The sequence below is a fragment of the Haliotis rubra genome, unplaced genomic scaffold (assembly GCF_003918875.1).
Source record: "Haliotis rubra isolate DU_JTF1 unplaced genomic scaffold, ASM391887v1 Scf1572, whole genome shotgun sequence".
NCBI lineage: Eukaryota > Metazoa > Mollusca > Gastropoda > Lepetellida > Haliotidae > Haliotis > Haliotis rubra.
Genome location: NW_025765528.1, coordinates 53,870 through 77,638, shown reverse-complemented (window position 1 = coordinate 77,638; position 23,769 = coordinate 53,870). Strand labels below are relative to the sequence as shown.

General features: G+C 43.4%; 1 protein-coding gene across 1 annotated transcript in view; it reads left to right on the top strand.

Moving 5' to 3' along the window:
• Window positions 1–23,221, top strand: part of LOC124271110 (cytochrome P450 3A24-like) — a 46,368-nt gene extending 23,147 nt beyond the window's left edge. Inside the window, exons 7-14 of the mRNA XM_046706177.1 lie at window positions 9,166–9,317; window positions 9,512–9,636; window positions 9,895–10,003; window positions 11,556–11,713; window positions 12,368–12,456; window positions 13,959–14,096; window positions 18,937–19,099; window positions 20,268–23,221. Coding sequence (XP_046562133.1) covers window positions 9,166–9,317; window positions 9,512–9,636; window positions 9,895–10,003; window positions 11,556–11,713; window positions 12,368–12,456; window positions 13,959–14,096; window positions 18,937–19,099; window positions 20,268–20,339 — 1,006 coding nt within the window. The 3' untranslated portion in view covers window positions 20,340–23,221. The remainder of the gene's footprint in view (window positions 1–9,165; window positions 9,318–9,511; window positions 9,637–9,894; window positions 10,004–11,555; window positions 11,714–12,367; window positions 12,457–13,958; window positions 14,097–18,936; window positions 19,100–20,267) is intronic.
• Window positions 23,222–23,769: the final 548 nt, after the last annotated feature.

The following is a 23,769-nucleotide window of genomic DNA, read 5'->3' as shown; positions in this document are numbered from 1 at the left end:
TCATCATCGTTGTTATAGTCGTCCACCGCCGAAGGGAGGCGTCGCTTTGTTCAGGCACTAGTATCGGAGCCTGCTGTACTGCCTATCAGCTCGGCCACGAGCTTGTGCAACTCGATGTCTATCTTGACGTTGGTTTCTCCCTCCCTCGGGTGCTGTTCGCCGTCCTCGGTGTCGCGCATAGGCGACGGTAATGCTGTAGGGTTCTTCTTCTTCTTCTTCTTCTGCTTCTTCGTCGTTGCGTCGTCGCCGAGTTTTCTCTTTTGGTGCGTGGTTGGCTTCTTCGGCGGGTGGTTCGTGGTTGTCGTCGCCGTGAGTGTGTTTTTTTCGTGGTGGTGTTCGGTGGTGCTGCTGCCGTTGTTGGTCGTGGTCGGGTGGTCCTTGTTGTTGGTGGTGGTGTGGTCTCTTTTGGTCCCCTGAAGTGACAGGCTGGAGGATGATTGTATACTGAGACGCAGAGCCACCATGACGTGTGACAGGGCATTCGTCAGGGCGTAGCTTATTTGGAACACGTCGTCATTCTTACACATATGATCGTTTGACTGTAGAGACATGACCGTAGGTGATGGTGAATGGAGCGAGGTGTTCGTGGCTTTTATAGTAGAGAGCGACTGTCTAGCGAGCTATTACCGGTCGGACGCGGATCGACGAATCACGATGCATTGGTTTTGGTTTCGTAACCGTAAGGCACGGTATAGGTCAACCTAGAGGTTACGGGGTCGCGAATAATGCGATGTTTTGTGTAACAAAACCCGTATTCTTTAGTTTGAACGGTGGTGTGCACGTCCAGCCCACGCTTAAGCCCAGCCCTCTTGAGAAAATAAGGGTACGTGACGCTTATCTTCCCTCGTTTTTCTAGGCTTAAGAGCTGTCCTGACCATGGCCTTGAAATTCAGGCGAGCCGGTAGCGATAGTTCAAGGTGAAACCTCAATTTTGCAAACTTCCTGAGGACCTTCAATTGAAGATCGTGTAGCCTTAGCCTGTAGGCGTAATTTTCGGTCCGCGAGGTGACAAATTCGTCAATCCAATTACCATCCTCTATTTCGTCAGTCCACTGCGCCCAAAGAATCACCGAGCTTCAAACAGAGAGGGCGCGTCATCGTTTGTAATGTAAATGACCGAATCCGTGTCAAAAGTACAGCACGCTTTTAAGCCTAAAGCGTCAAGGCCTCATACAGCTTCAAACGGCTTGTGCCGTTACCCATGCGGCTAAGACTGGATTGCTGGCGGTATGAGGTATTAGGTGTGTTTCCTTGGGAGAGTAGGTGGCGAGTAGAGTGTCGGGGCTAATCAAAGCGGCGTCTTTCAGTTCTATGGTCTTGTCGTGAAAGAGGTTAGAGAAATTTCTCGTCTGTGATGTAATTGCACTGGGTCTTGTCATTAGACTGACCAAATTTGCCCCAGTGACTGTTCATCATAAACTTGGCTATGGCGCCGCGCATACCCTTGTTTTTAATATTGGCAGGGTCCAGGCGAACACCTTCCTTATTGAAAACCCTGTCGACGAAAACGTGCCTTACTATCATCCGTCTTACACTCCCCAGGATAGCCGCTTAGCTTCCTGTTTCAGTTTGTAGAAGTTGTCGGCGTATTCGCGAACAACCCCGAGGTGTCGGCTGCTCTGTCGTAAACCTCAAACCGAAAAAAGTGCCATCTGGAGAAAATACGTCCAACCACATAACCCAGTTCTCGAACGCTTTCTGTACTTCCACCGTGGTGTCATGCGGTACCCACCCACGATCTCTGATCGTCGGTATGCTGACAGCGTTGCTGGCATGAGTTTCGCACACGTTCGGCAGAGAGGGAAGTAAAGCTTCCCGTTAGTGCGGTATGGTAGGAGAGGATGATAGAGACGCCGGGGGGGAAGAATGTCACATTTGACGAGACCATCCAATTCGAACAGCTCGTCCGGAGAGGGGTTGTGTAAAACGCGGGGGTGAGATACGGGAAAGCGACCCGTTTTACGCACGTATGGGTACAGCGAACATACGTCGGCATACCGTATTTTTTCTCCCTCGCCACACTTTTTGTGCAAGTGAATCCCATTAGTACGACCCCCGTAAAACGCGTCCCGAGGTTGGAGAGGCGCGACAGCCTCGTTAGGTAATTCGTCTTCCCTGGGCCTAGCGGCTCTGTAATGACACTCCCATATGACGTGTATGGCAGACACTTCTGCATGGCCTGAGCCGTAGTGTACTTTGACATTCCGCTTACGAGGAAAGCACGACATGCAACCATGCCAAAAGCATCCCAGGAATTCGTACACTACTTTGTTGTGCGGATCGTATCCGTCTACCTTGAAGGTATGGCGTCTCTCCTCGGTCGTCGTTACCGAGCAGTGGTCGTCGACGACGCCGCAGGTGAAGGATACTTCACGGTCCAGCTGTAAACCACGGTTTCGTTCAAGAGACGCCAACCATTCGGTACATATTTTAGACTGTCGCGGTTGATTGTCCTCGTACCCCCCGGGCCGGGGGGTATTATAGCTATAGTATTGGGTTTCAGGTACTTGCGTCTAAAGGTCAACATGCAGGCATGAGGCAACGTGATGCATTCGTACAAAGGGTTAACGTCGTTAAGGGACATGAAGGCATCTATGAATTTAGCGCAACCCCGTCTTAAGATGGACACATCTTGCCGACAATACTTCAAGAGCTCGACCTGCATGTTGAAAGGTGTTTGGGTGGTAGTTTACTCTGGATAGCTGTCTGGTACGCGCCAGTCTTATTAAAAAGGTGTGGAAAATATCCCTTTTCACCGTCTTCCAAAGCAAAAGTATCCCAGAACTTTTTCAGAGCTGTAGGGATATAGTTGTGTGAGTCACGGAAAAGTAGCCTACCGATGGTCATATTCAAAATTTTACCCCCTGTCAAAATAACTTGCGGTATCTGAGTGAGCTGTTCTAACAACGATTTCAAAATGAAATGATTGTCGTAACCTTTAGCATAGTGTGCCACGACCACTATGCTAGCGTCACACAATCGACGTCATCTGCGGTAGAATTGTGATTGACCGTGTCGGTAGACTCACTCTCCGGGCGGGGTGGCGATGTTCTCGGCAGTATCTCGTGGTTTCTGCATGGGTGAGTGCGAGGCGAGAAACAAACAGCCCTACGAAAGTGTCTCGGTATGGGGACCGTCTATGACTATTTCCGTTTAAAATCAGTAGGCACGCAGCCGGGTTTACTTCACTACGCCAAGGGCATGTCTGACACAGGTATTCAGATTCTGATCCCATACACTTGCCGCCCAACCCGAGCTGGAGAACGATAGATTAGGTATGTGTTTACCATTTTCGTCGCATTGACTCGAAATCGTAAAAACGTGCCTTAGTCAAATCATAGTCTACCGGTCCTCATCCTTGACGATGTCGACGGGTATGTGGCAGCGATGCGAAGGTCGAAAAACTTTACACCGATAACACACACTAGCTTTATCGTCTTTGAGACACTCGTGGCTTGCATTTCTATCGGTCTTACATTTAGGACACCAGAATTTCTCTCGTCTACGAATGCGGTTGGCGATATGAGCCGCGTGACAGTCCCTAGTAGGAAACCACACTCGACACTCTCGACAAGGTTGACCGAACAGCATCAGTTCGCCGACGTCACCATCACCACTACCGGTACCGCTTATGGCGCTGTTGCTGCCTCTGTCGTCGAAAATCGTTCAGACAGCTTTTACCCTTACGCCCGCATTTCCCACACGCGTACTCTTTAGTGCATGCATGAGTATTGTCCGACCTGTATCCTCTATGACACACCCTACAATATTTACTATTTCCGTACAACCCTACTACTGTATTGATGCAGTCATAGTGACCATGCGGTCCACCTCTGGGAGTGTTAGCAGGCCACCAGAAAATATCGATACAGGGGATGTGTTCAACCGTGTCAAGAGGAGTGTGTGGGCGTACAAGATAGAAGCACCATTACCGGGTGTAATGGTGTGTACATCTAGCGCACCTCATTCCTTAGACATGTTTGGAAGGCCTCCCACGCTGGACGGCGACCTTCCATACATCTCGGACGGACGGAGACCCGCCGTCTGTACAATTCATGCGTGGCTATCGTTTGTACACCCCGCGCATCTCTCAGGAACGCTTCGAGCTCTGTATATCGCTGTCTGTGTTCCTTCTTGGACACATCCCGTAGTTGCGAAGCATGCTTTAGAAAATAGAGGGCTACAGCAATAGCCCGACCTAGACATAAATTGTCGCTGTTCTCTATTTTAGTTAGACAACCACCCCTAGTGTTTTTACGGCTGGTAAAAGCCTCCAGCGTGATTAGCTCTTTCTTAGTCAATCGACCATTACCTCTCCCTACAACGGCGGGATTCCTCGCTATGTTTAACCTTACGGTCATGGTACTGTCAAACGTAAAGATGTGTTAGACTGGGCAACGCGTGTTCCATACCTCCCAATATGATGTCACCCGTGAGTTCTTCAAATCTGACCTAACGGTATGGCGTGACGGGCGTTGAGGGCGTCATGATGAATATACAGGGTGACGATATCCTGAGGGCGTATATCTGGGGGGAAAAAAGTAAAAGAAAAATATAATGGCAACAAGAATGCGCTTTTGTCAGTTTTGAAAAGACACGCAATGTTAAAAAATTATTAGTTACCACACTGTAAATGTATAGAGCTTATGTTGTTTTTTATACACTTACTTTCCGAAGTTACCCAAATGAGCCACGAGGGAGTCGAACCCGCGTGACAGGTTGTCTTCCACATCCACGCTGCCCTGTACTCTCTCCAGAAATTGTTGTAAAAACCCGAAGAGGTACACGATGTTCGACACCCCATATCTCTGACTATCCATCCGACGAAGTTCTGAGGAAAAAAACTTGTTGCGGCGAGTAGTCATACTCGCCATTTTCTTCCTCGATAACCTCGTGGTGTTCGTCGTTGCGGGGAGAATGACACGGTAACCCTTCCTCTACGACCTCGATGATGTCATCGTCGTGTTGTCGCAAAGGTTGCCCTGTCCCAGACTGTCGGCATGTGTCACTGATGAGGCGTTGGTATTTCTCATCATCCGACGAAAAATATATAAGCATGTCATCCTCGGAATGTTCTATAAGAGACATGTTCGTATTTCTTGCTAGCTCGTTCACGGGGTCTTCCCTCGTCAACCATGATGAGAATGTTGTCAAGCAGCGCCATTTTGTGATTTTGGCCGATAGCGAGAGAAGGCTGTTTGCTTTACGACCGTGATTGAAAGGTTTATATCGTCAACGCACTCAATGGAAGACACAGGCAGAGAGAAATGGCGTGTGTATTTTTCGCGATATTACGCGAGTTTATTTGGGAAAAACTGGCGAGACGATGGCGACGATTAACGCACGACTGTGTATTAGAGACACTTAGGGCAGTTAAACCTGTTGTTGGCGATGTATGTAGAGGCTATTTGAGGCGGTAGGTAAGTCTATGTGAAGGGAAAAATGTGTAGAGACGGCGAGGTGGACACTCACGACTGTGTATAATAAGGGGATGATTAGAGCGGTTAGGTCGATTAACCTATAATGCGTGAGGGTTATTTTTGAAGGAAAGTGTGTAGAGGCGACGGGGGTGGACACTAGCGGTCATGTATAATAGGGGATGATTGGAGCAGCTAGGCCAATTAACGATGTACGTAAGGGGTTATTTTCGAAGGAGAGGGTGTAGAGACGAAGGGGGGTGGACACTACCGATTGCGTATGACAGGGACGATTAGAGCAGCTAGACCGATTAACGATGTACGTAAGGGGATTATTTTCGAAGGAGAGGGTGTAGCGGCGACGGGGGTGGGTACTCGCGGTTGTGTATAATAGGGGGCGATTAGAGCGGCTAGACCGATAAACGACGCACGTGGGGGAATATTTTTGAGGGAGAAGGGGTGTAGAGACAACGGGGTGGACACTCACGATTGCGTATAATAGGGGACCGATTAGAGCTGTTAGACCGATTAACGATGCACGTATGGGCTATTTTCGAAGGCTTCGGCACATGTGGTGGTCGAAACGATTGCGTAATAAGGAGTGGTTAGACCCATGAGCAGCAATATACGATAAACCGTGGACATATGGTGCGTAAGATAATAGAGGCGATTTTCGTCTTCCTGCTGCGCTTGTCGGACGTGTATGGTCATGTCTACATCGCGGACACGGTCATTTACCCTCTGGGGTGTATATGACCATTCGCTTGACCACTCTCAAACCATACTGATTACAGCTCGCCATACAGTAAGACGTACTCCTGACCAGCTCTCCGCTACTACTACTGCTACTACCACGACTATTACAACTACTACTACTACTACTACCAACCATGGATTTAAGCAAGATGTGTGATGCTGCTCCAACAACCATGCTATACTGCTGGAAGTGTCCCCAGAAGAATGACCACGTGTTTAAGAACTGTCCATTGGCGGTGTGTGGAAACAGGTGTGGGGGACAGGGGCACTGGGGAACAGATTGCCCCATGCCGTGCACCATCTGCCAACAGAGTGGGCATTACAGGAGGAACTGCCCGTCCTTCAACATGACCTCCTCTTCCTCCGTGATCACCACCCCACCTTCCGCGACTGCCACGACTCCTCCACCGACTGCTCCTTCTTATGGTCATTGCTATAGGTGTGGGGACTCTGGTCACTGGTCTCCCCAATGTCCGACGGCCTCGTGTTACAAGTGTGGAGGGAGTGGCCACTCACGCCGGTCATGTAATGGCGTGATGCCACCCCGCTAAGAAGGTCAAGCGGAACAACCTAAACCTGCGACAGATGACTGGGCGGACGAGGATGTACTGGTGATCCCCGTGAGAGGTGTGCTAAGTGTGTCGTGAAGACATCTGATGTTGGCACACAGACTCGCGGGGATAGTGATGTCGAGCATGAAATATAGAAACATTGCTCAGTGGTGTGGATGGGGGTGAAAGGGGAGGACCTTGGGGTGGCTACCCCTATTGTGAGGAGCATACCAACAGAGGAGTTGGAAGAAGACGATGAAGATGGAGCCCCTCAGCCCTCAGGGACCTCTTGTATCTGATGACAACACCTCCCCTTTCCTCTCCGCCCGACATCGGGTACCTCCCCTTCTTCATCGGTGACGATGAAGAAGGAAGAAGAACACGCCAGCAGCTGTTGCGTGGGACGGCGGCGATAACGACGGCAATGGAGGGGTTTTCACTCATTTTGAGGAGGCCTCTCATAACCGTCACCCCTCAGAAAATACGGTGACAGTGGTTGCAGACGTACACAGGAACGGCGAGACACCTACTCGCCGTATCCGTGTGCGCAACCGGAGAGGTCGCCTCATTTTGTGAAATGTATGAAATTGTATGTATATATTGTATTATATTGTGTTATATGTTGTATATATCTGTATTAAAAAATTTTTTTGATATCGTACACATTTAGTTGGTGCTGATTCGCGAATTGTGGGAGTGTGGAAAGGTAGAAGAGAGCACACACACACACGTACATGCACGAACACGTACTAAACGACCATTACCCTTATTTGTGTCAGTTCAATGACCACGTGACGTCAATACCGTCGTTGTAGGGCGTGAGGTCAGTGTGGTAGTATATTTTCGAGGTTGCGTCACCATCACGTGACGTCACTACCTTCGTTTGTAGATTTTGACGTCACGAGACCTATCGTCGTGACACGTTATACGTGTACGACGTCAGTATGGTAGTATATTTTCGAGGTTGCGTCACCATCAAGTGACGTCACGACCTTCGTTTGTAGGTCGTGACGTCACGAGACCTATCGTCGTGACGTCATAAGTGTATGACGTCAGTGTAGCAGCATATTTTCGGGGTTGCGTCACGTTACGTCACCTCGGAAATGTGCTGCTACCATACTACTGTGTGGGTGATCAAACATCTTGCTCTGAGATTGTGGATCATTGTTCATGCTCTGTGCAAGGCCTCTGTAACATCAATGTGGGTGATCAAACACCTTGCCCTGAGATTGTGGATCATTGTTCATGCTCTGTGCAAGGCCTCAGTTACACCGGGATGGGGTGATCAAACATCTTGCCCTGTGACTGTGGATCATTGTTCATGCTCGGTGCAAGGCCTCAGTAGTAGTCACTCACTCACCCAGCCACCCTAGTTGACTATCACCTGTAATTTCAGAAACTTTTGTGTCAATAGGTAAGTTTCACTTGAGCTGCACCAAGAATGGCTTATACAACTGTGAGAATTTAATTTGAAGAAGTGAAATGAAACTTTCCCTTATGGATAAGTGTAGAAAATAATTTTGAAGAAGTGATTACAAAGATGTTGACAAAGCGATCTGTACACCATCCTTAGAGTATTATACTGGGACTCTCTATTATCGCGGGCACTCTATTATCGCGGCACGCGAAAACATCGGGAAAACAGAAACACCACGCCCCGCATCGGCTGTTTACATATGCAAATTACGTAAAATATATCCATCGCTGTTGAAAAAGTCATTTATTTCATTGGAATGTTATGTGTAATCGCAGAAATATTAAAGCATTCATCTTTTCAGTAAGTTCTTGAACATTTTGAAACTTGTATGACCCCTACTGCCCTTACATCAAGCATGAATCAAAACTTACTTCATCAAGAGCAATCCTGCGACAACTATAAGGTCATTTGCATATTTTCCGTGCTACAAATATAACAGGAAGTGACGTATTATGCAACTTCACTCTGCACACGGCAGCAACTTGTATGGTACGTTTTAAGCCGGAAAAACCATATTTTGTTACGTTATTGTTACCTTGTATCCAGATGAAAAGAAGTTTCAGATGTTTGGGTTAAAAACATGATGATATTACTAATGTGAATGAAAATCCTAAATATCTTTGAATGATCAAACTATTTAGATTCGTTACTTGTCTTAGTAAACGTTTCACAGTGTCATCTGCTTGTACCGCATGCCATAGTAAGAAAATAGCAATACCGCGATAATAGAGAGTTGCTTCAATTTCCGGGTCAAACGAGACAATCGGAATTGCCGCAATGGTATTAAACGAGTTGCAACTATGTTACACATTATTTGTGACAGAAATGAAGATTAAACATGAGTCAACTGAAAATATATATAAAATGCTAAATGTCAGTAGCCGTTCATAATCCCGATGCCGACAACATTAACTACCGCGATAATAGAGGGTCCCATGATACATCTGACTGTGTTTTCTTCCAGCTTGTTTGGACTGTATTCCCTGGATGTCATCGCCTCCACCGCGTTTGGTATTGAAGCTGACTGTCAGGCAGACCCTGAAAATGCTTTTATACTCAACGCTCAGAAGATGACACAAAGAGGAAAAAAAGCAATAGTCGTTTTTATCTTTTGTAGTAAGTTTCGGGAGTAGGGGTGGTTGGTGTTTATGAATGTATGTCTTCTTCTGTTGACCCAATAGGACTAGCAATTTTTAACTAAAAAATTTACAATGGTGAAGAATGACTGAATAAATGCACAGGATCACTCGCTTCCTTGAAGCCTACAGACATTGTTCTGCTGCTGTGGAAGGAACACTTTCTTGTTGCAGCCTTGTTTCCCTTCCTGGGCAAATGGTTGGAAGCTGTTGGTTTCAGGATGGTTGATGCTTCCTGTCGACAATTCTTCACAAAGGCTGTGCTCCAGACCATTTCAGAGAGAAGAGAACTTAACATTGTAAGACTTGATGACTAACTAAATGCTCGAACAACTGATTTGTTTAAAGATGTTGAAATGTACTATGACATTCATTGGTTTGCTGTGTAACGCCGCACTCAGCAATGTTCCAGCTGTATGGCGGCGACCATAACATTGAAAAATCATCCATTTTCACTTGTGAAAGTAACACTAAAATCAGGTTTAACCCACTCATTGTCTTCTGTATAACTCACCTACTCTCTTCCATATCAAACTCACTCACTCACTCTCCACCAGAGTCAGCGGGACTTCCTGCAACTGATGCTCAACTCCCACAAGCTGGAGGTGGCTCAGGAGGAGAAGGACTCTGACTCCTACGTGGACCTCGACAAGTCACTGAGGAGAGGTGAGCTATGTGGTTGAGAGGAAATTCTGGTGGTCTTGAGTAGGCGGGAAGCTATTGGAGACTTTCAGATGAACTGGTGAATAGTTGTCAAGATTTTGAATACAGAGGTGAATACAGAATAGATTGTTAAGATGACCAGATGTCTGTTCCAGTGAATAATCAGTGAAGATTAAAGACATCTGTTGCAGACTTGGTAGTCTCTCGTACAGACCCTGAAGCAAATATATCCAAGAAAGCCCACACAAGTCTAGAAAATGTGGCAAGTCTAGATTTCCTCAGCTTCAGGAAATGAAGAAAGTCTCAGGGCTCCTTTTCATTATATATTTTTTTTTTACTATGAACTTTTTTCAGTAAAATATGTTCATTTCAGAGACTAGTTGTTAGTCTACAGACTTGGCTGATTGTGAACCATTTCAAGCACATATGTGTTAGCGTCTCAGTATAATGAATCAAAATCTCAATATAGATTTCATCAAATTTCGGGAATTAAGACAGATATATAAGTGATTTAAAGCTCTTCTCTTTGGGTTCTCCTGCAATTGTCAACACTCTTGGTTGGGTAGAAGTTTTGGCCATCATGTTGTTTTACCTTCTCTATCATGTTGTTTTACCTTCTCTATCTTGTTGTTTTACCTTCTCTATCATGTTGTTTTACCTTCTCTACCTTGTTGTTTTACCTTCTCTATCTTGTTGTTTTACCTTCTCTATCATGTTGTTTTACCTTCTCTATCTTGTTGTTTTACCTTCTCTACCTTGTTGTTTTACCTTCTCTACCTTGTTGTTTTACCTTCTCTACTTTACCTTCTCTACCTTGTTGTTTTACCTTCTCTACTTTTACCTTCTCTACCTTGTTGTTTTACCTTCTCTATCATGTTGTTTTACCTTCTCTATCTTGTTGTTTTACCTTCTCTATCATGTTGTTTTACCTTCTCTATCATGTTGTTTTACCTTCTCTATCATGTTGTTTTACCTTCTATCATGTTGTTTTACCTTCTCTATCATGTTGTTTTACCTTCTCTATCATGTTGTTTTACCTTCTCTATCATGTTGTTTTACCTTCTCTATCTTGTTGTTTTACCTTCTCTATCTTGTTGTTTTACCTTCTCTATCTTGTTGTTTTACCTTCTCTATCATGTTGTTTTTCCTTCTCTACCATGTTGTACCTTCTCTATCATGTTGTTTTACCTTCACCTTCATGTTGTTTTACCTTCTCTGTGTTGTTGTTTTACCTTCTCTATGTTGTAGTTTTACCTTCTCTATCATGTTGTTTTACCTTCTCTATCTTGTTGTTTTACCTTCTCTATCATGTTGTTTTACCTTCTCTATCTTTTTGTTTTACCTTCTCTATCATGTTTTTTTACCTTCTCTATGTTGTTTTACCTTCTCTATGTTGTAGTTTTACCTTCTCTATCATGTTGTTTTACCTTCTCTGTCTTGTTGTTTTACCTTTTCTCTCAGGTTGTTTTACCTTCTCCATCGTGTTTACAATCAGACCCTTGTTGGAGTGCAACAAGATAATGTACGATGATCTTGCAATATTTCTGTTCTTTAGGGATGACAAATGATGAGATTCTGGCCAATGCAATCCTGTTTCTTTTTGCTGGCTATGAAACTACAAACCTGACTCTGGCATATTTCGCCTACAACCTAGCGACCAATCAGGACTGTCAAGACAAACTCATAGAAGAGATCGACCGAGTTCTCAATGGGGTAAGCATTATGTAATGGTAGCCTCTCTTATGAGTAGGATTCTAAACTGCAGGATTTCTGGTCTGAGATCACATCTACCCATCCATCTAACCTTACTGCTTTTATAACATCAAGGGGCGGTGGGGTAGCCTAATGGTTAAAGCGTTGGCTCGTCACCCCGAAAACCCGGGTTCAAATCCCCACATGGGCACAATGTGTGAAGCCCATTTCTGGTGTCCCCAGCTGTGATGTTGCTGGAATATTGCTAAAAGCGGTGTAAAACCAAACTTAGTCAGTCCGGTGTAACATCAAATCTAAAACCCTCTAGTAGACGTTACTTGATCCTGTTTTTGTTGTTGTTGTAATATTGTTTGTTTTAGAATTACAAAACACAGAGAGCTAAACATTCAAATTAAGAACTTGATTATAAGGCAGCACTTAAACAAGATAATGAAACAGCTGGTATGTAGTATGCAGGGTAACATTAATGTTTTGGGGATCATATTTGGAGTTTGAGTTTTCTGTTTTGTATACATATCACAGCATTTTCAACATCTTACTTGAATCTGAAAGTTTGATGGAGCTGAAACCCGGCTCTATACTGTCAGAATTCCAATCAGAAGTTGAAAATAGCTGCGAAGTTTGTTTGTTTAAGTTATTTTAATCCCATTACAGCAACCCCCAAGTTATGAGACCATGCCAAGATTAGAATACCTGGACTGTGCCTACCTGGAAAGTCTGCGTCTCTTCCCACCAGCAACAAGGTATCTACCATTATCAGTAGTCACAGGAATGGTTTAAATCTTATTATGCTGCCTCCATGTGGTTTAAATCTTATTATGCTGCCTCCATATGGGTTAAGTCTTATTATGCTGCCTCCATGTGGTTTAAATCTTATTATGCTGCCTCCATATGGGTTAAGACTTATTATGCTGCCTCCATGTGGTTTAAATCTTATTATGCTGCCTCCATATGGTTTAAGTCTTATTATGCTGCCGCCATATGGTTTAAATCTTATTATGCTATGTCCATATGGTTAAAGACTTATTATGCTGCCCCTATATGGTTTAAGACTTATTATCCTACTCCCATATGGTTTAAGACTTATTATCCTACTCCCATGTGGTTTAAGACTTAATATGCTGTCTCCATTTGGTTTAAGCCTTATTATGCTGCTCCCACGTGGTTTAAGACTTATTATGCTGTCCCCATGTGGTTTAAGCCTTATTATCATGCTCCAATGTGGTTTAAGACTTATTATCATGCTCCCATGTGGTTTAAGACTTATTATCCTGCACCCAGGTGGTTTAAGACTTATTATCCTGCACCCAGGTGGTTTAAGACTTATTATCCTTCTCCCAAGTGGTTTAAGACTTATTATCCTGCTCCCAGGTGGTTTAAGACTTATTATCCTGCTCCCAGGTGGTTTAAGACTAATTATCCTGCACCCAGGTGGTTTAAGACTAATTATCCTGCTCCCAGGTGGTTTAAGACTTATTATCCTGCTCCCAGGTGGTTTAAGACTTATTATCCTGCACCCAGGTGGTTTAAGACTTATTATCCTGCTCCCAGGTGGTTTAAGACTTATTATCCTGCTCCCAGGTGGTTTAAAACTTATTATCCTGCACCCAGGTGGTTTAAGACTAATTATCCTGCACCCAGGTGGTTTAAGACTTATTATCCTGCTCCCATGTGGTTTAAGACTTATTATCCTGCACCCAGGTGGTTTAAGACTTATTATCCTGCACCCAGGTGGTTTAAGACTTATTATCCTGCTCCAATGTGGTTTAAAACTTATTATCCTGCACCCAGGTGGTTTAAGACTTATTATCATGCTCCCATGTGGTTTAAGACTTATTATCCTGCTCCCAGGTGGTTTAAGACTTATTATCCTGCACCCAGGTGGTTTAAGACTTATTATCCTGCTCCAATGTGGTTTAAAACTTATTATCCTGCACCCAGGTGGTTTAAGACTAATTATCCTGCTCCCAGGTGGTTTAAGACTTATTATCCTGCTCCCAGGTGGTTTAAGACTTATTATCCTGCACCCAGGTGGTTTAAGACTTATTATCCTGCACCCAGGTGGTTTAAGACTAATTATCCTGCTCCCAGGTGGTTTAAGACTAATTATCCTGCTCCCAGGTGGTTTAAGACTTATTATCCTGCACCCAGGTGGTTTAAGACTTATTATGCTGCTTTGGTATGGTTTAATTCATATTATGCTAATCCCATATCTTGACTTATCCTGTACACTTGACCATTGTAGAATGTCCAGAGTTGCCGAAGAGGACATCACGATTAATGGCATCCTTATCAAAAAGGGAATTGAAATCCATATTCCTGTTGGAGCCATACACAAAGACCCTGAATACTGGCCTGATCCGGAGACCTACAACCCAGAGAGGTAAAATAGTTTATCATTGTTGTCAGTTGAGAGTGGTCAAATGTATGATAACCCTGTCTGAAGAGTTGCTGGAATATTGCTAAAAAGTTGCGCCCCTTGTATACACCAGGATATAGATGGTTTTGCTCAGAATTATGAATGAGATATCATCCTTGGTATATAAGCTCTCATTGTTTTGGTTACCAGGGAGGTGGATATCATTGTTGAATGTTGGTATCACGTTCAATACCACTACAACTACTTCGGAAGCTGCTACTACTACCACAACCAGTTTAGCTACAGCTGTTGCAAATACCAGAACCACTTTAGCTGCTACTACTACTATTACCTATTTACTGACAGCTCCTATTGCTGCTGCTACTACTACTATTACCTATATACTAACAGCTCCTATTGCTGCTGCCACTACTACTATTACCTATTTACTGACAGCTCCTATTGCTGCTACTGCTACTATTACCTATTTACTAACAGCTCCTATTACTGCTACTGCTACTATTACCTATTTACTAACAGCTCCTTTTGCTGCTGCTACTACTACTGTTACCTGTTGCTACTTACAGCTCCTTGCTGCTAACGCTGCTACTACTATTACCTGTTGCTAACAGCTCATGTTGCTGCTACTACTACTATTACCTGTTGCCTAGCAGCTCCTGTTGCTGCTGCTACTACTACTATTACCTGTTTTACTGACGGCTCCTATTGCTGCTGCTGCTACTACTATTACCTGTATGCTAACAGCTCCTATTGCTGCCACTGCCACTACTTACTATTACCTGTTGCTGACGGCTCCTATTGCTTGCTGCTGCTGCTATTACCTGTTACTGACGGCTTCTGTTAACCGCTGCTACTACTATTACCTGTTGCTAACGGCTCCTGTTGCTGCATTACTGCTACTACTATTACCTATATACTAACAGCTCCTATTACTGCTGCCACTACTACTATTACCTGTTGCTGACGGCTTCTGTTGCTGCAACAACACTATTACCTGTTACTAACGGCTCCTATTGCGCTGCCACTACTACTATTAGCCTGTTTACTTACGGCTCCTGTTTGCTGCTGCTGCTGCTATTACCCATTTACTGACAGCTCCCTTGTTAGCTACTACTACTATTAGCTGTTTACTTACAGCTCCTGTTGCTGCTGCTGCTGCTATTACCTGTTTACTGACGGCTCCTGTTGCTGCTGCCACTACTACTATTACCTGTTGCTAACGGCTCCTATTGCTGCTTGCTTCTACCACTTCTACTATTGCCTGTTGCTGACCCAGCTCCTATTGCTGCTGCTGCTGCTATTACCTGTTTACTAACGGCTCCTGTTGCTGCTGCTGCTACTACTATTACCTGTTTACTAACAGCTCCTGGCTGCTGCTGCTACTACTATTACCTTTTTGCTAACAGGCTCCTATTGCTTAAGCTGCTGCTACTATTACCTGTTACTGACGGCTCCTATTGCTGCTACTGCTACTATTACCTGTTTACTAACGGCTCTATTGCTGCTACTACTACTATTACCTTTTTACTAACAGCTCCTATTGCTGCTACTGCTACTATTACCTATTTACTAACAGTTCCTATTGCTGCTGCTACTACTACTATTACCTATTTACTAACAGTTCCTATTGCTGCTGCTACTACTACTATTACCTATTTACTAACAGCTCCTATTGCTGCTGCTACTACTACTATTACCTTTTTACTAACAGCTCCTATTGCTGCTACTACTACTATTACCTATTTACTAACAGCTCCTATTGCTGCTGCTGCTACTACTATTACCTATTTACTAACAGCTCCTATTGCTGCTGCTACTACTACTATTACCTATTTACTAACAGCTCCTATTGCTGCTGCTACTACTACTATTACCTTTTTACTAACAGCTCCTATTGCTGCTACTACTACTATTACCTATTTACTGACAGCTCCTATTGCTGCTGCTACTACTACTATTAGCTATTTACTTACAGCTCCTATTGCTGCTGCTGCTACTATTACCTATTTACTGACAGCTCCTATTGCTGCTGCCACTACTACTATTACCTATTTACTAACAGCTCCTATTGCTGCCACTACTACTATTACCGATTTACTTACAGCTCCTATTGCTGCTACTGCTACTATTACCTATTTACTTACAGCTCCTATTGCTGCCACTACTACTATTACCTATTTACTAACAGCTCCTATTGCTGCTGCTACTACTACTATTACCTTTTTACTAACAGCTCCTATTGCTGCTACTACTACTATTACCTATTTACTAACAGCTCCTATTGCTGCTACTGCTACTATTACCTATTTACTAACAGCTCCTATTGCTGCTGCTACTACTACTATTACCTATTTACTAACAGCTCCTATTGCTGCTGCTACTACTACTATTACCTTTTACTAACAGCTCCTATTGCTGCTACTACTACTATTACCTATTTACTGACAGCTCCTATTGCTGCTGCTACTACTACTATTAGCTATTTACTGACAGCTCCTATTGCTGCTGCTACTACTATTACCTATTTACTGACAGCTCCTATTGCTGCTGCTACTACTACTATTACCTATTTACTAACAGCTCCTATTGCTGCTACTGCTACTATTACCTATTTACTAACAGCTCCTATTGCTGCTGCTACTACTACTATTACCTATTTACTAACAGCTCCTATTGCTGCCACTACTACTATTACCTATTTACTAACAGCTCCTATTGCTGCTACTACTACTACCTATTGCCTGTTGCTAACGGCCCTATTGCTGCTGCTGCTACTACTATTACCTGTTTACTGACAGCTCCCATTGCTGCTGCTACTACTACTATTACCTGTTTACTAACAGCTCTTATTGCTGCTACTGCTACTATTACCCTGTTTACTAACAGCTCCTATTGCTGCTGCTACTACTACTATTACCTATTTACTAACAGCTCCTATTGCTGCCACTACTACTATTACCTATTTACTAACAGCTCCTATTGCTGCTACTACTACTATTACCTATTTACTGACAGCTCCTATTGCTGCTGCTACTACTACTATTACCTATTTACTGACAGCTCCTATTGCTGCTGCTACTACTACTATTACCTATTTACTAACAGCTCCTATTGCTGCCACTACTACTATTACCTATTTACTAACAGTTCCTATTGCTGCCACTACTACTATTACCTATTTACTAACAGCTCCTATTGCTGCTGCCACTACTACTATTACCTATTTACTAACAGCTCCTATTGCTGCTACTGCTACTATTACCTATTTACTGACAGCTCCTATTGCTGCTACTGCTACTATTACCTATTTACTAACAGCTCCTATTGCTGCTGCTACTACTACTATTACCTATTTACTGACAGGCTCCTATTGCTGCTACTGCTACTATTACCCATTTTAACAGCCCTATTGCTGCTGCTACTACTACTATTACCTATTTACTAACAGCTCCTATTGCTGCTGCTACTACTACTATTACCTATTTACTAACAGCTCCTATTGCTGCTTCTACTACTACTATTACCTATTTACTGACAGCTTCTATTGCTGCTGCTACTACTACTATTACCTATTTACTAACAGCTCCTATTGCTGCCACTACTACTATTACCTATTTACTGACAGCTCCTATTGCTGCTACTGCTACTATTACCTATTTACTAACAGCTCCTATTGCTGCTGCCACTACTACTATTACCTATTTACTGACAGCTCCTATTGCTGCTACTACTACTATTACCTATTTACTAACAGCTCCTATTGCTGCTGCTACTACTACTATTACCTATTTACTAACAGCTCCTATTGCTGCTGCTACTACTACTATTACCTATTTACTAACAGCTCCTATTGCTGCTGCTACTACTACTATTACCTATTTACTGACAGCTTCTATTGCTGCTACTACTACTATTACCTATTTACTAACAGCTCCTATTGCTGCTGCTACTACTATTACCTATTTACTGACAGCTCCTATTGCTGCCACTACTACTATTACCTATTTACTAACAGCTCCTATTGCTGCTACTGCTACTATTACCTATTTACTGACAGCTCCTATTGCTGCTGCCACTACTACTATTACCTATTTACTGACAGCTCCTATTGCTGCCACTACTACTATTACCTATTTACTAACAGCTCCTATTGCTGCTACCACTACTACTATTACCTGTTTACTGACAGCTCCTATTGCTGCTACTACTACTATTACCTATTTACTGACAGCTCCTATTGCTGCTACTGCTACTATTACCTATTTACTAACAGCTCCTTTTGCTGCTGCTACTACTACTATTACCTATTTACCTACAGCTCCTATTGCTGCTACTACTACCCCATTATTATTATTTTACTGATTACAAATAGTAGCAGGGAGTGTTTGGGTGATTCTAGCACAGTCAGGCTGGTAAGGCTCATCATCAGCTCAGGGCCCTTGCCCCCTCTACACACAGCCCAGGCAGCGAAAGGGACTTCTCCCAGGAATCGCTGCCTAGTCAAACCCACCCAGAACTTTCTGGAGAATATGAAGGCTCCCCAACACTGCAGCCTTCTGCATTACACAGATTGTCAGAAGGGCTGTGCTCCCGTTGGAGAACCTGGGCACTCTCCTGATCTGCGCCAAGAGATCAGGAGGTACCAAACCAAGGGCACCGAGAACAATGGGGAGCCTGACAACAGTGTACTTTGGATGCAAGCGAGACATTTCAAAGGCGAGGTCTGCATATGTAGCATGCTTTTTCTGAATCTTGCATTATTATTATGTTTTACAGATTAAAAATGATATGGAGCAGACAGGGTTCGTCCGGCATATTATTATCATTATTATTTCATTTATAGGTTCCGCCCAGAAAATCGCCCAGACAATTACAACTATGTGTACCTGCCGTTCGGTGCGGGTCCAAGAAACTGCATTGGGATGAGGTTTGCCCACCTGACTGTCAAGATGGCTATAGCAGGAATTCTTCAGAAGTATCGTTTTGTCACCGGTCCAGAAACAAAGGTAGAAGCCCTGTTGATACCAGGCTTGAACCAATCTTGAACCAATCTTTACACTGATCTGACACATTTGTGACACATGTGAGGCGTTTCCAGTTCAGAATGACTGGTTACTGATGGGGACCCATTGTCATCTCAAACATATTTGTTTTGTGAGGACAAGGTGGCTGTCCTTGGGGAGGTGTCTAGCCCTGGGGGAGATAGTGTCTGGCCTTGGGGGAGAGGGTGTCTGACCTTTCGGGAGAGGGTGTCTGGCCTTGGGGGAGAGGGTGTCTGGCCTTGGGGGAGAGGGTGTCTGGCCTTGGGGAGAGGGTGTCTGACCTTGGGGAGAGGTCTGGCCTTGGGGAGAGGATGTCTGACCTCAGGGGAGAGGGTGTGTCTGGCCTTGGGGAGATTATGTCTGACCTTGGGGTAGAGGATGTCTGACCTTAAGGGAGAGGGTGTCTGACCTTGGGGGAGAGGGTACAAGTCTTGGGGGAGAGGATGTCTGACCTCAGGGGAAAGGGTGTCTGGCCTTGGGGGAGATTATGTCTGACCTTAGGGTAGAGGATGTCTGACCTTAAGGGAGAGGGTGTCTGACCTTGGGGGGAGAGGGTGTCTGACCTTGGGGTAGATGATGTCTGACCTTAGGGGAAAGGATGTCTGACCTTGGTGGAGAAGATGTTTGATCTTAAGGGAGAGGGTACATGCCTTGGGGGAGAAGATGTCTGACCTCTGGGGAGAGGGTGACTGATCTTGGGGGAGAAGGTCCAAGTTTAGAATCTCATCTCATTGGCTCAGCATGCTCATATCAAATGTGAGAACCAAATGCTTCAGTACCTGACCCTGTGGCCAAGGATGTTGATGTGCCTTCGGCTGATGGTATACATGTAAAAGTGTATGCATTGTGCAAAGTCATGTCACAAAGTATGTCCTCACCATCTTCCTTTAGTGATAACACATCCATGATCTGTTCAACCACCTTATGGGTCTGCCGTGCTGATAGGGATGGATTATTGCTGAAACACCATGTTTTGTAGGGGAGTGTTTCAATGATGACAAATGAAGCAAATCTTTCAGAAGAGATGCACCACCCATCCATGGCTGCCGGTGCAGTTACTGAGACTTGATGCTGCTCTGAAGGGAAACTGTTGACAGGGTTGTAATTCAAGGGTTGTCTTTCTCTCTTCCAGATACCTCCAGAGACAAATGCCTTTGAACCAAAGCCTCAGGATGGAATGATGCTGAGAATTGAGAAAAGATAAAAGGGACATCACTCTGTGTCTTTCATGTAAGGGAGGTAACTCCATGCAAAGTGAAACTCTTATAATTGATCCAAAAGGCTATCTCTGTGATTCATCCACATCAGGAAGGCCAGTCTACTGTATTCGTGAAATGGCAACAGTCTGTTTCTTTAATTTCATGTAGGGGAGGTCACTGATTTATTCATGAAAGGGAGCAAACTCAGTGTGATTGATCCAACAAGGTTGTCACTCAGCTTAATCCATGAAATGGTGGTCAGTATGAGTTATTTGGGAAAGATCAGAATTGCTTCTTATTCTATAAAATGACATCATTCTGATTCATTCCACAAAGGATTGTTATTCCGATATATCTGCGAAGCCAGCAAACTCTATTTCACAGAGCAGAGAGGCAACTGTTCAGTTGTCTCATTCATCAAGGCAAGGTTATTCTGTTTCCTTCTGAAAGTAAAGTCACTTTGGTCTAATGTTGCATTTTCATGCCGTAAAATGTCATCAATGTGTTTTTCCCCATTTATTTATACAAAGGCTCTAATCCATGGACAAACCAGGCATTTGATCAATAGCTTCATTCCTCAAAGGGACGATACCCTTATTCATTTTGTTGATTTTTTTCAACTTATTTAGTCTCAAACCAATCTTCACAGATACCTAAAGCATCTACAATGTCCCTGAAAGATTTGGAGAGTTGTTTACATATACATGCGTTGTGAAGTCATTTACACTTACAATAAGACCTACAGATGATCAAGTATTAAGAATGATGGAAAATGTTGTTTGATGCATTCTGTAATGCCCAATAAACAGCTCAAAGTTTAGATTAGAATATGTATATCAGGATGAAATATGTATTGGTAGAATATGTAACTGTACCATCTATGAAGAATAATGTATAGATAATGTATAGATAAGTATATGTCTACAGACCTGCTAGAGAAGAACCAAGTAGCACTGTCAGTGAGGGAGTGATGCATTGATTGTTATAATGTATGTCCCAGCAATCCGTTTGTGGGAACAAGCACATACTGGCAAGTGGTCCTGCGCACAGCACACATGTCACAAATTGGTTGAAGTTAAGGAATTTTGGTTAGGGTGGATGCGAAAATTCTGACTTCCTCGAGTTTCAGGGTTCTGCTCTGTCCTGATGTCTCCTCAGTCAAGTGAATGTTAGAAATGTGCCTCTGTTCACCAAGCAGTGACTGGGTACCCGGCAGGATAAGATTTTTATGTGACTTAACCTTCTTGGGTTATATACCACCCAGGGAGCTGAGAATGAAATCGACAGCACAGTGATCCATTGATGGGGGTAATAATGTAGCACTTAGAGCACATGTCCACACTATTATTAGGGTAAATATATTCAGGTTGTTACTAAGACTATGTAACTATGGGATAGTAGCTATGGGATAGTCATAATGCTCCCCTCAATATGATGTCATGACGCTGGTCAACAAAAATCACAGATCTGACAACTCACTCACTGACATTGTAAATATGAAAGATATGTCTCAACTTTCTAAATTAACTGGAACAGATCTAAAACGTAAGTTTGATCTCTTCATACAACCAGTTACCTGTGTGAACTGTAATGTAAATGTTAAATATATAACTGTGTGATATCCAATTTTGATGTAAAATTTCAGACTGTGATATTCAATTTAAGTGAAATGTAAGACTGTGATATTAATAATGATATGTAAGGCCACACTCCAGAATATTCAGACGTTCATATAAAATAGACAGATTCCATTTACAGGTGTTTTCGTTTTGTTAGTATTGAAGTACAAAATGTCCTAAACACCTCAGAACATCAACTCCTTGTAGATTAACAGTGACACATATTGTTTGTTTATAACAAGAGCCATGACAAATGTCCTTCCAGCAGCCACTGCTTGCCAGAGTGAAGATTGGATTGGTAGGCGATCACTTATAATGGGTTTCAGTGACGTTGCTAGGTAATAATATCACTTCGTCTGCTAGCTGGCTAGTACTACAGCTCATACTCAAGAGGGTTTACAGACTTCAAATGTTAAGAATGATATTGGGTGATGAACAGAATCTAAACTGAATCAGCATTTTGCGATGGTGTATATACCAAGCATTTGTTTACCTTTTCGAGTATTAAAATGTTTTTGAGGCCTTCAGATTGTCTATGTTGTTGTTGATTTGCTTCACAGAGTTGAATCATTGCGTAAAAACAATATCGACTTTTTGGGTTGTAGTAAAAGGGCCAAAGGACAAAAGGACCAAAATTGAAAAAGTCAAAGTCAAAAGTCTGGTCATGAGCATGCTCATAAAATAAACACTTAACCGCTCTGAGATGTTTTAAATAAGGAACACTGAGACACTCTGAGCTGTTTAGGATTAGAACCACTGCAACAACATGTAATGATTTTCTTCTAATGTTACTATTTTTTAAACGTTTGGCCCTTTTGACTTTAATGTGTGGCCCTTTGACTTTTCTTTGGCCCTTTTGACTTTCCAGTTTTGGCCCTTTTGTCCTCTGGCCCTTTTGTCCTTTGGCCGTTTTGACCTGTTCCCGACTGATTTACTTCTTTGATAACTTTTTACTTCTTTAAAAAATGTTAATCTCCTGTAGCATTATAGGCAGCTGGTACTTAGATGGTGTTAAAACCTCTTATGTTCAATTAGTAGAATTTTCACAGCTGTTGTGCACACGTCATCGTAATTACGTAGATCTATGTTGATGCTGCTCATCACTGGATTGTCTGGTCAGAACCGCTCCTAATCGATATGTTCAATGATTTTATGGGTTAAAGTGTTTGTGAAACATATATATTTCATGTCTGTGAGCCGAAGTACTTTACAAACAAAATGCCAAAACCTTCTTCTCTTAGTACACATAATAAAGCATGGTCAATTAATGTTGGCGTTCTTCTTTTTTGTGCATAATTTTTTGGGCACGTTTTCGTTACTTTTAACTTAAATTGCTATGTGAAGGGATCACCCTCTATAAGCATCATTTTACGTCTTCGAGCGCAGAATCATTGTCTACAAACCGAATAGCATAATATTTCACTGGATTCATTGGGACATGAAGAGTGAAACGTATGCACGGGCAAGTGACAGTTGAAGGAAAATATCGACATGAACTGTTGTTCAGTGAGTGAGTGAGTTTAGTTGTACGCCGCTTGTATCAATATTCCAGCAATATCACGACGGGGGACACCAGAAATGGACTTTACACATTGTACCCATGTGGGGAATCGAACCCGGGCCCTCGGCGTGATGGGAAAGGCTTTAACCACTAGGCTACCTCACCGCCCCTGTTGTTCAGAAATAACGTATGATTGGTAGGAGGTTTATATAAACCACCGTGTCAGGGCAGGCTTTCTTCTGTATTCTCGATATTTATGTACTGACCAAATGAAACAATTCGCCCACTGTATGTTGTTTCCAACCACTCAAAGTG